Source organism: Sipha flava, unplaced genomic scaffold (genome assembly GCF_003268045.1).
Source record: "Sipha flava isolate LNK unplaced genomic scaffold, YSA_version1 591_pilon_pilon, whole genome shotgun sequence".
Lineage (NCBI taxonomy): Eukaryota > Metazoa > Arthropoda > Insecta > Hemiptera > Aphididae > Sipha > Sipha flava.
This window is the reverse complement of record NW_020273570.1, coordinates 359662-375603: the sequence shown is the minus strand read 5'-3', so window position 1 is coordinate 375603 and position 15942 is coordinate 359662. Positions and strand designations below refer to the sequence as shown.

The window sequence follows — 15942 nt, the reverse complement described above, 5'->3', positions numbered from 1 at the left end:
TTTAAAGATGACCAAATCAAATTAACGAAAAAAAAATGTTTGAAATAATGAAGTCTATAGATTCGTTTCAAGCATACATCCTACTTAAATGTATAAAAAATATAATTAATTTAAAGAATAGTTTGATAGGTTTGAATACCTCTAAGGCCCTATGTTTTAATGATAATAAAACATTATTTCTAATAAATGTTTTATTCTAGATTAATACTAAATTTATGTAAAATAATGATTATTTCTTTCAACCAATAACCAAATATATCTTTAGTTTAATTAAATGAGTATTTATTTGTAAGCACTAGATTTTTCTTAAAATCAATACAATTACGTCTATGATATAATTATACTATGCCATCAATTGATTCAACACTCAAAGTTTATTTTAGAATTTATGGGTAGGATTTTCTCGATCTATTATTAACAATATTAACTAACAATTATTTTGATAACGGCGATCCGTATATTGGCGACGGCCGCGGCGGTGGCAGCGGCGGAAATTGAACATTACAATCGAACCAATTAACACGCTCTGCTATTATATTTAGTTATTTGTAAAAGTGTTAACTACCCGTTGCAGTCTTACTTCGTGTTTCGTGTATACATGCTCTTTATATTGTTTCAACATGGAAAAAATTATTATAATTACTATAAGTAAATAATTGTATAGTCATAAATAGATAAATAAACCAATTTCAGTAATAGTTATGGTAAATGGTTATTGTTATATGTACCTATATAGTAAATGAAGATTTAATTGAATTAAAGAAATGGCTTCAGTTTTATGTTGAACCTATTAGTGAAGTAACTTCAAAATGGCAAAAAACTTGTGAAATTCGTAGAGATTATTTATTGTCACAGAATATCAACATAGCTGATATTCTTGACGAATGGCCTATTTTGAAACAGTCATTTGCCTACAATTTGGTAATATTTTATTTTATTGAATTAAAATTTTTTCCAACTGTGTATACTAAGTAGTTATAAATGCACGCCCTATATCTAATAGTTTGGCTTTGTATCAAAATAATATATTACTAGTCTGCCATTTTGTTAAATGTTTTGTGGCTTAATACTTGTAGTTTATATTAATTTTAACATTAGATTGTTTTTATTTTAGATTGATATTGATTTTGATTATATACATCCTACAAAAGGAAACTCACTGTTTGTGAAGTGGGATACATTTATTATTAATATTATTCCGTTAATGATCACTAACATAAAAGATGGAAACAGCAAATTATTACTCAAGCGTTTAATAGAAATTAAAGAAACAGATATTGGTACAATATTTAAAAGCTATAATTTTAATTAATTCAATTAAGTAATGCTTATTTTTGTTTTTGTAGAAACCAGAAATCACTTAGTTTTGGATTTAATGAATGCTCTATTGGTTCCAACTTCCAGATCATTTGAAATAAATCCTCTTACCAACAAACGACGCATTGTCAAAACATCTATTTCCGATGCCAAAACGTCTTTTTTATTACAAGTGGTTTCACTGAATGATTTACATGTTCAATGCCAATTACAAATTGACAACGCTTACAAAAACAAAGAAAAAGTACAACCATTCATATGCATTGTTGGAGCTGACATAGATGGTACAAAAGATTTTTATGTATATTATTTCAATACTTATTATAAATTACCTAACATAGTTCGTGCATTAGACACATGTTTTAAAATTTTCCAAGTGTTCAATTTACAGTATCCCATTCAATCTGTTTTAGTTTGGACATTTATACAAAAATTTCTCTATGATATTCATAATGAGTGTGATGTTAAAAGTTCTTCCTTAACATCATTAATTTCTGATTTATCTACTATTTAAATTCTCATAGTTAAATTTAGTATTTATAATATTGTTAATTCTTTTTTTTCAAACTAATATTTTGGTAACATGACTCATTTAAATAAATAAATATTTATGTATAACGATTTGTAAATATAAATTCATTTATTTAAACAATGGATCTAATTTGCTTTATTTGTAAAGATTTATTTACTGAACTTGATCAATTCATGGTACATTTAAAGTATGTTCATTCATTATCATCATCGAGTTTTTATCGCTGTGGTATATCGCATTGTTCACAAACTTTTTCGGCTTATCGTACATTTTCTAAACATATGAAATGTGAAATGTTAAATAAAATAAATTCTAATCATAATTTTAAAAAAAATAATAATTCCTCAACTAAAATTGCAAATAACGCTAACACAAATATAGAAATGGTCACTTTAACACATGAACCTTGTGCTAATTATGTTGATATTGATGGTTTAGAAAAATGTGCAATAAAATTTTCTGCCCATTACTATGGAAAATTTAATTTTTCCAGGAAAGAGGCTATCCAACTTCAAAAAAATGTAACAAACATAATAACCACTTCCATCGCTCATGAATTAAAGAAATTAATTCTTGACAATAACACTATACAAAAAAATGCACTTAAATCCATCATTCATTTCTGTGAAAATCCATTTGTAGGACTAGATACCGAGTTCAAATTTCTTAAATCATTGGAAATTAATGATTATTATGAAAAGCCTAAAATTATTACTTTGGATAACACCATAGATGATGTGCGAATGAATAACATTAACACTGTAGATGAAAAAAAAGTCAAAGGAGTTATCCTACCATTAAAATTTCAATTTAGAAAATACTTTGAGGCACCAGGTATTTTAGATTCTTACATTAAAAATCAAGATTTAATGAAAAATGAAAATGGGTTTACAAATTTCATTAATAGTCAACTATGGAAAGATAAAATGTTGTTGTTCAATGAGGACGGTGTCATTTATATACCCTACTTCTTATATTTTGATGACTTTGAGGTGAACAACTCGTTGGGTTCACATTCATCATCAGTTTTAGGTGTTTATTATTCATTTCCAACTGCTCCTGAAGCTCTAAAATCAAATTTAAATAATATTTTTGTAGCTGCCTTATTTAACTCGAAAGATGTAAAATTGATTGGAAATGATAAATGTTTTTATTTTTTAGTTGATGAAATTAATGAATTACAAAATCATGGAATAAATATAATAGTAAATGATGGAAAACAATTTAAGATTAAATTTCTGTTGGGTCTAGTTGTGGGGGATAACCTTGGAGTAAATAGTATTTTAGGATTTGCAAGGTCATTTTCATCTAATTATTTTTGTCGTTTTTGTATTTCTGACAAAAAAAGTACGCAAGAACTTACCAATGAAAGTATTAACTTACTACGTAATAAACAAAATTATGATGAACATATTAAGATTAATAATTGTAAAATTACTGGTATATATGAAGAATCTATATTTAACAAAATACATTCCTTCCATGTTGTTAAAAACTATGCAGTGGACATAATGCATGATATTTATGAGGGAATTTGTGTGTACAATATGAATCATATCATATGTCATTTAATTAATTTGGGTTTTTTTAGTTTGGAAACATTAAATAGTAGAAAACAAGGATTTAATTATGGCGACACTGAAATTGGAAACATGTCCCCTCCTATAAAGCAAATTAAAATGAATACTTTGAAATTAAAAATGTCTTCAAGGGAAATGCAGACATTTATTCATTTTTTTCCACTTCTAGTAGGAGACTTGGTCCCTAAAAATAATCAAATTTGGTTGTTTTTGATCAATCTTATTGAGATGATTGATTTATTGTTGTTGCCAAAATTCAATAATCAAATTATTTTGAATTTAGAAAAACATATCACGTATCATAATAATAAATATACTGAGTTATTTCAAGATTCATTAAAGCCAAAACATCACTTTCTTATCCACTATTGTAATATAATAAAAAAGTCAGGGCCCTTAAAATATTTATGGAGTTATAGATTTGAGTCTAAGCATAGACAACTTAAAACATACACGAAAAACATAACTTCAAGAGTTCATATTCCTATTTCGTTAGGTATAAAATATTCCATTAATTTTTCTGATTTAATTTTAAATTTAAGTTATAGTTCTTGTATTTCGAAAAATTTAGGCTCTTCGTTGAGTTCATGTGAATATTTTGAAAAAATTAAAATTTTGTTTTCATCTAATGATTTGACGACACTTGATCAGGCTCTTTGTTATGATCAAATTGTATATAACAACACAGTGTATAAAATCAATCATATATTAACAGCTTTATTTGACAATAATATATTAGTATATAAATTAAAAAAAATTATATGTTCTGATGATAAAGTGTTTTTTTTTATGTCATACTCTAAATGTACTGTCTTATAACAAACATTTTGTAAGTTATATTGTCTCAAATGTTGATACTGGTCTATATGTTTTGAAAAGTTATACATATTTCATGGGTCCTCCAATTCATTTATATCATCTAAATAATAAAGACACGGTAATACGGGTCAAACATTACTTTACATAGAATATTTATTAAAATACATATAATTTGATTTATGTTATAACTTATAGTATAAGTTATACATACAACAGTATTTTTTATATAAACTTATGTACATTTTTATTTAACTGATGTTTAATCTAATCCTAAATTATAAGGAACCTATGTATTATTATTTCATTTATTAATATTGTATTGTAATGTATTGTATCTAATTATGTTTATTTTTTAATTTTTTGATAAACACAGCTTTGATCTATATATATTTGATCAATATATAATTTTGATAACACTATATATATTTATATTATTTATAACATTATATACTATATTTTTCTTGTTCATAAATTGTATTAGGAAATCATATGTACTTTCAAACAATAAAAAAGATTCTACTTATAGTAAAATGATAAAGTGTTATTTATATCAACTGTATAATTTTTTATTATAATTTTCAAAGAAATCATAGTTTTTATGAAAAAAAAAAATTTGTTTTAAAACCAAGAATTGTTTTAAAATAAGGATAAATAGCATAAAAGCAATGCTTACAGTTCATTATTTGTTTATATATAAATCAAATTAATTTAATCCCAATACTCTTTAAAAATAAGAAATTATAACATACAATCAATGCAAGAGTTTCCTTTTTTTTAAATTTGTTGAGAAATCAATTTAAAGACATTTTTCTTTAAATTAAATACTATTTGACTTTTTTTTATCTTTAAATTAATGCACATAATTTTCATTAATTTAATCTCTGAGTAATTAAATTTATGGATTACAGAATTATAATCAATGAAATAAAACATTGGTTTAATGAAATTTATTTAGCTTTAATATAATATTATATTATGCTATATTTCTATGAATCGATATCATAGGCTCCAAATCATACCCGTTTTTCCTTAGTATTATATACCTTTTTCATTGATATTAGTAAATATTTTTCTGAGTGTAGATTCATCACTATATAACTAACCTATTATAGTTATAAGAAATATAGTGAATTGTAAATAAAAAGTAATTATATTTTTATGAAATTTAGTATATTCATTTATACTTTTATAAATATATTTAACATCACATATGTAATAAATGACACTACTCAGACTGCAGTAACAGTGAAAAATCGTAATTCAATTACAAACATAATACTCGATTTGGTTATATGATTACTTATTACTAATTATGGCATTTATTCCGTTTTCGTATCACTGCACGTCTGGTTGAATGGTTAATGCGCTATTGTCATTGTGGTTGTGTCTATATTTGTATACTATATAATCTAGTGTGTAGGCACGTTGAATTTACTGAATAATATCCATCTATTTTTAGATTTGTATTGATAAAATATTATTATCATTTTTCATTTGAATAATATTGATGAACATTTATATTTTAATTTAATTATAAACTTAATATGTTTAAAATTATTCATTCTATATATACCTTTCAAATAAATATCTACCAGCCCACTAAATCCAAGATAAAGTGTCAGGTGCAGCGAAAGCAGCATTCGCTGCACCCATGCGCACGCCTATGTTCTCAAGTGTAAGTACCGCCAAAAAGAGACATCATTCTTAATACGTTATTTCAAAGATTAAGATATGTGTCTGTGTCAATCATAACAATCATAAACGGTAATTTGGTGAAATTAGTGGGGAGCTGAATATTCAGCCACTGTACATTATTTGCTTATTACACCTATAGGTACCATTGTACGCAATTATTTATTTCAACAAGGCTATTTACAAAGTATGACAATTTGATACACTCAATAATTTAACCAAAAAACAATTAGGAACCTATTTAAAATATTTTTGGAGTAGGTATTCTAAACAGAAATTATTAATTAATTAAATTAAACAACCAATGCTGGTATTATTACATATTATTAATATTACATTAATTACGATCGTTCTAAGTAATGACAATAAGTTTGAAAAATCTTACGGATTTGATTTAATTTTTATCACAGAATATTTTTTTTTTAATTCAGTTATTAAAAAAGCATTTTATAATGATAATAATTATTGTATTTTTAGTCACTTAACAATTTTTAGGGCTAGGGGGGCTAAAATCTGTACTTTACATTCCTGGGGGTGGGCTTAGTCCCCTCAAGCCCCCCTCGATTTCCACCTATGGTGTCAATATATTTCGAATAAAAAATTGAAAGTTTAACATTATTGTACTTTTCTTTTAATATTTTATTGTTTTGTAAATCAATCATCCCATTTGCATATTTTCTAGGACATTTTCAATTGATAATGAAAATGGAATTAAAAACAAATTAAAACATTTTTCATTAACTTTGAAATCTAAAAACCTCGAATCCAATTGGATGATTCTATTTTCTCGCTTCCTACGTATTTGTTCAAATATTATTATAGGCTGGTCCTGCGTTTTTGTCACACGCATTACACTTGGTTATTGTGGCACTGATCTCATGTGAACTATTCGTTGTTCGTTTTCCCTTTATTGTTAAAACAGTATTTGCATATACATTACTGTGTGCTTTACCCTGGACTATTCACGATTTCTACCTTTCGCACGATTTCATGTCTTATAATCAACACTTGTGATTTGCATTTACGTACCACTCAAGTTAGTAGTAACTACTGGTGCCTACATATATTTAAACTTTAAACATATACTGATTATAACAAGAGTTGTTAATACTAGATTATGTGGACCTCCTGTAATTTAGAAATCCTAAGGGCATACATATCAATAACACACGTTTACTCTTTAGGTACCTTTCCGCTCACCATTTTATAGTTTTCACGAGCCTCTATAGACCTATATTAAGAAGATGCAACAGTGATGCCTTCAACTTTAACTTTAATGACGAAATCAAACTTCGTTGTTTATGCCTTAATTTTAAATAAATAAATGTAATGTACTATTTAAATTTAATATCTTATAATTGCTGTTCTTATTATTCTACGATTAATTTTTTTTAAATTCGATATTAACTGTTATTATTTTCATCTTGTTTTTTATGGTTCTAGGCCAAAATAGTGAAATAATTAACAGCGATTATGAAAATCGCGAATTGTTAATAGCGAAAATAAAAATAGCGAATTTTAAAATAAGCGATCGTGCATCATAGCGAAACTGCAGTTTTTTGTAATTTTTATTTTGAATACTTTACATATTAATATAGTACCTGGAAAGTAGTTATATTGTACTTGGAAGTTTCATAACTTATTAAACTATAAAACTATAACTAATATAAGAAGAGGACTGGTATTGGGTACAAAAAACAGAAGGGGGCCAACAAATGTTGGCCCCATTATAGAAAAATGACTGGTCAAAATATTTATTTATATAAGAAATCATTTTAAAATATAATAGTTGATTTATTACATTTTAAAGCATTCATATAACCTTTAAAGCATATTAAAATATAAGGTTAGGGTTAACACTACAAGTTAAAAATAGTATATTATAATAAATAAGTACATAAATGAGCAGTAGTATTGAAATAAAAGCATACAATGAAAATAAATATTAATCATAGGCGGAATTTGGGGGAGCCTTGGATGTGCTTGGCACCACCAAATGTTTTCATGTTGATTTACATTTAAATAATCAATACTCATTATTAGGGCTCGGAACTTAATGCACTTAAAAAGTACTAAATATGTATGCACTTATGCGCTTAAAAAAGTACAAATATGCTTTTTATTTTAAGGTTTTAAAAGGCATGAAGTCCCTAGCCCTAGTTATTAGTATATTACACTAAGCTAAACATAATTTTTAGGTATAAATATATAAGATAATATAAAATAAAATAAATAGCATGAAATTTGAAATTTTTTTTCGACATTTTTTCATTAAATTATATATCTATCTGTAAAGCATAAATAAAAATTAGAAAAAACGCTTAGAACTAATTCATAAGTAAGAAATATATTTTGTTTTTATATATTGTTTTTTTTATATATAGTCGATGTAAATGAAATTTGAAATGTGTATCTCACATATAATCGATTCCTTAATTCGGATTCAGGAGTGGGGTGATCGTCCCCTTCGCTTCCCCTTAAAATACGCCCCTGTGTCACGTCAAACGCGAGACCTACTCCTGCGATCCTGGTACGAATGCGCCCACTTCCACCCACTGAATACGATGTTGTAATAATAATGACAACATATATATATATGTTGTCATTATGTAATGATTATTTATAGAACATGTAATACATTTTACCTGCAAAATGTTTGCTTTGAACCACTAAATATTTTTTAACGTCTTCAAAAGTTAAGGGATCGCCGATTATCCGATTAATGCAATCAACGATAATCATTAAATTGTTACGGTTAAATATAAATAAAACTGGACATTTTGTGTCTACCTGAGATTTGAGGAACATGATAGGTACAATATCTCATAAAAACTCTCAAAATGAATATTTTATTATTGCTAACATCTTTAAATATATTCATATATTTTACTTATGTTAATTATATAAGATTTATTATAATTTTATTTAACATCGAAACATGACAAAATAAAATTGTATTGAGTAGTATATCGGTTTGGATCCAAACCGTCCCCCTAATTGGCAAGGCTATAGGTGTCCAGATCGACTTCTCGGTAGATGCGCGTACTACTGCCTCGGTCAGTATTCAGAAAAACTCCTTGGTTGGCAAATCAATGAGCGTTCAAACAACCCTTTGGTCGGCGAATCGGCAACGGTACAGACTGTTTATTGGCCTCTAACAGAACAAACGGTCGTCGAATGTATCGGCATGTATGTATCTACAGTGGCGATCGTCGAACACCATGTTGTACGTAGCTGCGGTGAAATACTGTACGTATTCGTTTCATAGACACGAGACTTCGATACACGAAAATGACGATATTATATTAAAATTATTAGTACGTTCAATATTGAACCTCAGAATATTATTATAGTAGTAAAAGAATACTAATCTTTATTGCTTAAAATGGTGTACGCACATTTATGATAAATGATAAGTAAAGTCGTTAGTAATAACCGATGCCAAATTTTGTTTGTTTTTATCATATTGCCTACTTCTCGTTTGGCATTATAAATAATACTCAGGCAAAGCTCGTATTATGTATATTGCCGAGTGATTTTTGGCATTTTATATAATACCTAAGCATTTTATAAAATACCAGATTATCTATATTGCCGGTAATATATATATATATTTATTCAAAAGTATTTTATATGACATGGTATTTTATTGAGACTGAAATTAAAAGAAATTTAAAATTAAATTCTGAGATAATTCACGTATGGAGAAAGTAGTATTGTACTGCCGCCGTGTTCCTGTCGTTTGCTATTCCTGCGTTCCTGGTACTCGGCTTATCGTAAAAGGCTGAATGAGACCCAAAATCTCAGTGCAGCGAGCTGGTCAGGAATTGATTTTTGGTGGTTATGAGCCGTTTGAACCGTCAAAATTCTTACCACTTTAATCACTGACTAGTGAAACGTATTTTGTATGTTTGTAAACGCCTAATTTATACCGGTCGTGGTGGTGCAGCAGGAGCCCACCAACCTCGACGGCTCCGCCAGACGTGTCGTACTCGCTCACCACTGGCGATGGCACCAAACAGAGATGCCCGTTATCGTGTCATACGAAATAACGGTGTTGAAGGGATTTTGGTACAAAAAATATATTTTACTAAATATACTCGTAAATAACAACAGTACATGTGTTATTAGTATAAGCTAAACATAATTTCTTAGAATAAAAATATAAGATGAAATGAAATAAATAGCTTGAAATTTAAAATTTTCTTTCAAAATTTTTCCATTAAATTATGGATCTATCTGCAAAGCATAAATAAAAATTAGAAAAAACGCTTAGAACCCAATTCATAAGTACACACGAAATACATTTTGGTTTTATATTTTGTAATTTATATATAGTTGATGTGAATGGAATTTAAAATGTGTATCTTACATATAATCGATTCCTTAAATACGGATTCAGGAGGGGTGCAATGGCCCCCCCTAAAATACGCCCCTGTGTCTACCTGTAGTGTTTCAAAATTCCACATACGATTGACCGAAATGAATTTATTTCGGGAACACGCAGACCGGACCACGACGGAAACGCGTAAAGAACCGGGCGATGCAGACCGCCGAGCGCGCGACCTACTCCTGCGATCCTGGTACGAATTCGCCCACTTCCACCCACTGAATACGATGTTGTAATAATAATTACAACATAAATATATAAAAATTAATAGATATAAAACGTATAATATAACGCATAATATTTTCAATGACAATAATACTCAAGTCCTAGTATTATATACAAATGAAATTTAAAAATTAGGTATAAAAAGTGTAATTAAATATAAACTGGTTGTATATTATAATGAGGGTTCAGGAGCATTTGCTTATTTTTATGGATTGACTAAAAATGTAGCAGAATGCTATAGAAGTATATGTTAAGTTATAACACGTACAATTATGAAATTTAAAAGTGCCTTTTTTTGCTTTTATTCAGCAATTTTTAAAAAAATTCTTATTTCCAGTTTTTCTGATTATTTTTGCTTATTTTACCAGTTTTTTTTTTTACGTTTTTATAGTTTTCTCCTGTAAAGTCGTTTTTGATTGAATTAAAAATAAGAATAATTCTTTTTCTATCTACATTGTCACGTAGTTCGTCGCTGTCCGAGGAATCATTGTAGGGTTAACAAAGATATTCCAACACTGAAAATAGAACCGAGTGTCAAACGTCAGAATGATCAAAAACAAAAAACACAGTTTACATTTTATTTTTTAAAAAACTCCTTCAGAAAATTCATAAAATCCTTAAAGTCTTGAAAGTGAAGATTTATTTTTATTTTGTTTGATATTTTAGATAAAAATTTTAGTTTTTTTTTTTTTAATACATACTTTTACTTAATTTTAAATTTTTTTAAATGCTTATTTTAGTGCTTATAATGATGTTCTTAAAAGCTTTTTAAGCACTTATTTTTATGATTTGTGCTATAAGTACCGAGCCTGGTTAAAATACACAAAATAACTTTGTAAACATATTTTACAAATAACTACAAAAATTCATCATCTTAAGTCTTAACTGCACAGTGCACAGTTTTAATTTTTTTTAAAACTTTGAAAACGCATAACAAAACGTTAAACTTACGACTTTAAAATATATCGGTAATCAATTTATATAATTATGTGTGATAAAAAAAGATAGCAGCACCATTCTTATCTGCTAATTATTTTGTAGGCACTTCAAATAAGAGAATATTAAGATGGGAAATGAACATGATATAAATAAATCACAATAATTTAGAATACATTTATTTTTAATGATCATTAAAGTTAAAGTTATTGATAAGTAGTTTAACTATTGTAGTTATATACAAAGAACTAAAAATTTAAAATCATAAATTACAACAAATAAATTAAAATAAATCAAGCTTTATTACAAAGACACAATTGCACAGCGTGTTAAACTAAATGGCCCAATACGGTTGAAAACATCTACAGCTCTTACTGCAAAATGGTACTTTCCGTTACTGGGAAACTAAAACAATTTTAATTAAAATTAGGTTATTTTCAAAAGTTATAAGAATAATATTTACATTAGTTAATTTGCAAGCCATTGGTAAATCAAAAGCACTGACGGTTTTATATTCTCTCCATAGATCAAACCTAGGAAGAGGAGCTGAAGATGTTTCTTTATGAGTATATATTTTATAGCTAACAACTTTAGCATATGTACTATTAAGATTCATATTCCAAACAAGCATTAACGCTGTAACAATAATTATATGATTAGAATTCAATATATTTATAAAAAAATTTATACAGAATATAATAGCAATAATATAAAAACCATTATTTTTCATATCTTTAACAATGTTCAATGTTGGTGTAGGTGGAGATTTTTTTAATTGACGAATATTTCTCTGTATTGGAACAGCAGCCAATGTAGCAGGATGCTATAATTTTAAATTAATTCATTACCACAAAAAATAAAATTAATGAATTACAATATCAAATTAAATAAACTAACTGAAATCATACTTTTAGTGTAGGTATAACAGGTTTTAATGATTCATTCAATTTTGGTACAGATATTTTACGTGTAGCGAAAGCAACAGGTCTAATAGATTGTTGATAAATTTGAGTTTCTCTCGAAGCCGATTGAACCTGCGCAGGGGATGGTGTATGATGTCTCGATGTCTGCTCAATACTTACAGCCTGTAGTACTAAATTAGAACCAACTTTACCGTCTAATATCATAAAATTTTATTATTACAATAAAATTAATATTATACTCTATTCCATATAAAAGCGATAATTTATCGTGATAGATGGCACTTTAGGCGTGGTTTACTGATGCATTCGGCGATTAAACAAGTGCTTAAAAATTGTGGTCATCAATTGAAAATGCGGTAGAATTTGGTGAAATTAGGTGATAACCAGTCTTAGTTTTACTCTTAAATGTAACAGAGTATATTATATAATATAAGTAGAGTACTCACGTTGTACAGGTACATATGTTTCACGCTCTTCTGAAATAATTCTTTTACTACGATCTTCATTTATAGAGCTTTTCCTTTTAGCATATGCCATTTGAGTATGTTCCTACAAGTGAAATTAAATACAATAAGTTAAAATAAAATTTATTTTATTTAATTACTGTAGGTGATGTAGTTTTTATTTTAAAATTCGAACTACAATTTGATAAGCTTACATTTTTTTGCAAAATTAGTGGCCCTGATGTCCAAAATGATAAAATTGAAATTATATTTTTTTTTTAACAAATTATATGCATTATTAAAAAATTATCAGTTATACTTGTAAAGCCCTTGGTGATACTCCTGGATTTAAATTATAGTGTTTTACAGTTTTTATTAGTAATTTATCCAAACTTACTCTATTTAATTTTTCGTCAACAGCATCCTCAGTAAGATCAATGGTATCAATGTTGTCTTTTTTAACAGTAGACAAAGACTTACATTTTGTTCGTACATTTATTGGTACTTGCAGTTGATCAGTAATCCTTGTTTTTTGCTAAGATTAAAATTTATAAAAATTTAAAATAACACTTCAATTTGGAGTCATTAAGGATGAGAAGAAATGTACAGAATTTAGTAAATTCGATAAATATAATTTACTTTTAATTATAAATAATTAATAAGGCTCCGATTTTAAGACACTAGGCATTCAAATATGCGTCTTGCTATGATCTGAAAACCTTAGTATATCCACAATAAAATGCCCATAAAGAAATATAAAAAAAGAAGTCTCTTTTTTCTGTTAAAATTTTACAAAATTTACAATAATGTAAGAATTATTTATGAACGATTAAATTTATAAAAATAATAAGACCTTTTTTTACTTTATTCAAATTATTCTACACTTTTAATCTAAATAATGAGGAATACGAATATACAAAATAAACTAAATTCAACGTATACAAACAAATAATATACTAAAAACTGGAGTGTTTTACAGTTTTTATTAGTAATTTATCCAAACTTACTCTATTTAATTTTTCGTCAACAACATCCTCAGTCAGATCAATGGTATCAATGTTGTCTTTTTTAACAGTAGACAAAGACTTACATTTTGTTCGTACATTTATTGGTACTTGCAGTTGATCAGTAATCCTTGTTTTTTGCTAAGATTAAAATTTATAAAAATTTAAAATAACACTTCAATTTGGAGTCATTAAGGATGAGAAGAAATGTACAGAATTTAGTAAATTCGATAAATATAATTTACTTTTAATTATAATAATTACTAAGGCTCCGATTTTAAGACACTAGGCATTCAAATATGCGTTTTGTTATGATCTGAAAACCTTAGTATATCCTCAATAAAATGCCCTTAAAGAAATTTAAAAAAAGAAGTCTCTTTTTTCTGTTAACATTTTACAAAATTTATAATAATGTAAGAATTATTTATAAGCGATTAAATTTATAAAAATAATAAGACCTTTTTTTACTTTATTCAAATTATTCTACAATGTTATAAGCAGTAGTAATAAGTAGTAGTATGTATATAAGCAAATAATATACCAGAAACTGGAAAAATAGACTATAAAATAAAAAAATTAAAAATATATAAAAATAAGTAGTATTCAATATAAGATTTTAAATCCTTTTTATATATAACAAACTTATAGCTTATTCATCTATTTTTATCGATGTATATTCTATAATAACTAGCAAATACTTTAATATTCAAGCCTTGATATTATATAATATTAAAACATTACAATATTACTACACATAAGCTTTTTATAGGTATTAAAATTATACGGAAAATATCATAATTGGATTCTTTAGATAAGTTCGAAATATTACTCCAATAAATAATTACAACGGTTAGATTTCATGTAATAATAGTTAAATTTTTATTTACATATATATTTCTGAATCATGTACATAAAAATATGAAGAAAACATTTCCAGGAATCTAAAGTTAAAATCTTAAAAAAACATAAAATATATTTTTTTAAATATGTCATAAAATTTGAGAAATATTTTATTTTATATACATGTAAATAAGTTTTAATCATTTTTACCTATGAAAACTTAGTGAAATATTTTAAAATTACATTAAAATTAAAAATATGCCGAATAAAAGTTGCGTTTTAAATTTTTAGATAGTAAATGATAACTAAAAATTACTGTTAACTGTTATAGACTACTGCTATATAGTTATGATGCCAAAAACCCATGATACATAAATAATACGAGTAGATAGTTCATGTATCATGAGATAGAATTTAATTTATCAATATTTAATGCTATTTTGATTTGCTGCCATGTTTAGGAAAGAGTTAAATGCTTAAGGTAATACAAAGAAACATTAAGAGAACTATTTCTATTATTAAGCTCAGAAACGTTAAATGATAAAAAATAAATATATTTTAAAAGGAATTAAGTAGATTCAAATTTATTCGTTGAATAACAAACCCAAAATGTATTAGTATAATATTTACTTTTAAAGAAGTTGTATCAAATGAACATTTAACATTTTTTGAACATGATGGTTTAGAATGTCTTATTTTATCCAATATAATTTCATCAGTTCTATCATCCTTAGTAATATCTATATTTTCACTAGGTTTTTTATGTTGTTGTACGTAAGTAGTAGCAATATTTGCTGTAGATGATTGTCCACTACACATTTTTAGCTCTTTTATTTGGTCAAACATATTTTTATATGTTGACCGCCATTTTTTTTCTCTTTCACCTAACATTTGCATATGTATTTTAACATTTGCATATGTTCAGTCATATCTACTTTTTTTTTAATAATATTATATATTCTTGGACCAATAATTCTTTTAATATCCTAAGATGAAAAATAATCAAATTATAGTTCATTTAAGTTATTATTAAATAAATATAAGTAGTTAAGGCAATACTATGCATCACAAAAATTGGCAACTGATAACCATACTTAAAATTGTAATATTACAATAATATTGCATTGCATATTGTGCATAATATTACTATTACTGTATTTATTATTTAAAGTTATGATTTAGGACTAACATTTAAATAAGGGAATACTCAACAGCAAAAATTAGAAATATATCGAAAACGT

The 15942-nt window shown here is 26.4% G+C and overlaps 2 protein-coding genes across 2 annotated transcripts; one reads left to right on the top strand and one right to left on the bottom strand.

Annotated features, from left to right (window-relative positions):
- Positions 1-655: 655 nt before the first annotated feature.
- On the top strand, positions 656-1917 carry LOC112691287. The gene is made up of 3 exons (XM_025565449.1): positions 656-921; positions 1115-1280; positions 1347-1917. Exons 1-3 carry the CDS (start codon positions 709-711, stop codon positions 1829-1831), a joined length of 864 nt encoding a protein of 287 aa, XP_025421234.1. The 5' UTR covers positions 656-708; the 3' UTR covers positions 1832-1917.
- Positions 1918-11794: 9877 nt separating this feature from the next.
- On the bottom strand, positions 11795-13477 carry LOC112691295 (activating transcription factor 7-interacting protein 1-like). The gene is made up of 6 exons (XM_025565464.1): positions 13255-13477; positions 12861-12963; positions 12400-12584; positions 12209-12314; positions 11955-12127; positions 11795-11896 (listed from the first exon to the last, which is right to left on the bottom strand). Exons 2-6 carry the CDS (start codon positions 12949-12951, stop codon positions 11795-11797), a joined length of 657 nt encoding a protein of 218 aa, XP_025421249.1. The 5' UTR covers positions 12952-12963; positions 13255-13477.
- Positions 13478-15942: the final 2465 nt, after the last annotated feature.

Excerpts from the sequence above, each read along its gene's own strand:
- LOC112691287 (XM_025565449.1), top strand. The coding sequence starts at position 709 with ATGGTTATTGTTATATGTACCTATATAGTAAATGAAGATTTAATTGAA. Across the intron at positions 922-1,114 it reads AGTCATTTGCCTACAATTTG|ATTGATATTGATTTTGATTA; the intron begins GTAATATTTTAT and ends TTTTTATTTTAG. Across the intron at positions 1,281-1,346 it reads AATTAAAGAAACAGATATTG|AAACCAGAAATCACTTAGTT; the intron begins GTACAATATTTA and ends TTGTTTTTGTAG.
- LOC112691295 (XM_025565464.1), bottom strand. The coding sequence starts at position 12,951 with ATGGCATATGCTAAAAGGAAAAGCTCTATAAATGAAGATCGTAGTAAA. Across the intron at positions 12,585-12,860 it reads AACATATGTACCTGTACAAC|TACTACAGGCTGTAAGTATT; the intron begins GTGAGTACTCTA and ends GTTCTAATTTAG. Across the intron at positions 11,897-11,954 it reads TGGCTTGCAAATTAACTAAT|TTTCCCAGTAACGGAAAGTA; the intron begins GTAAATATTATT and ends AAATTGTTTTAG.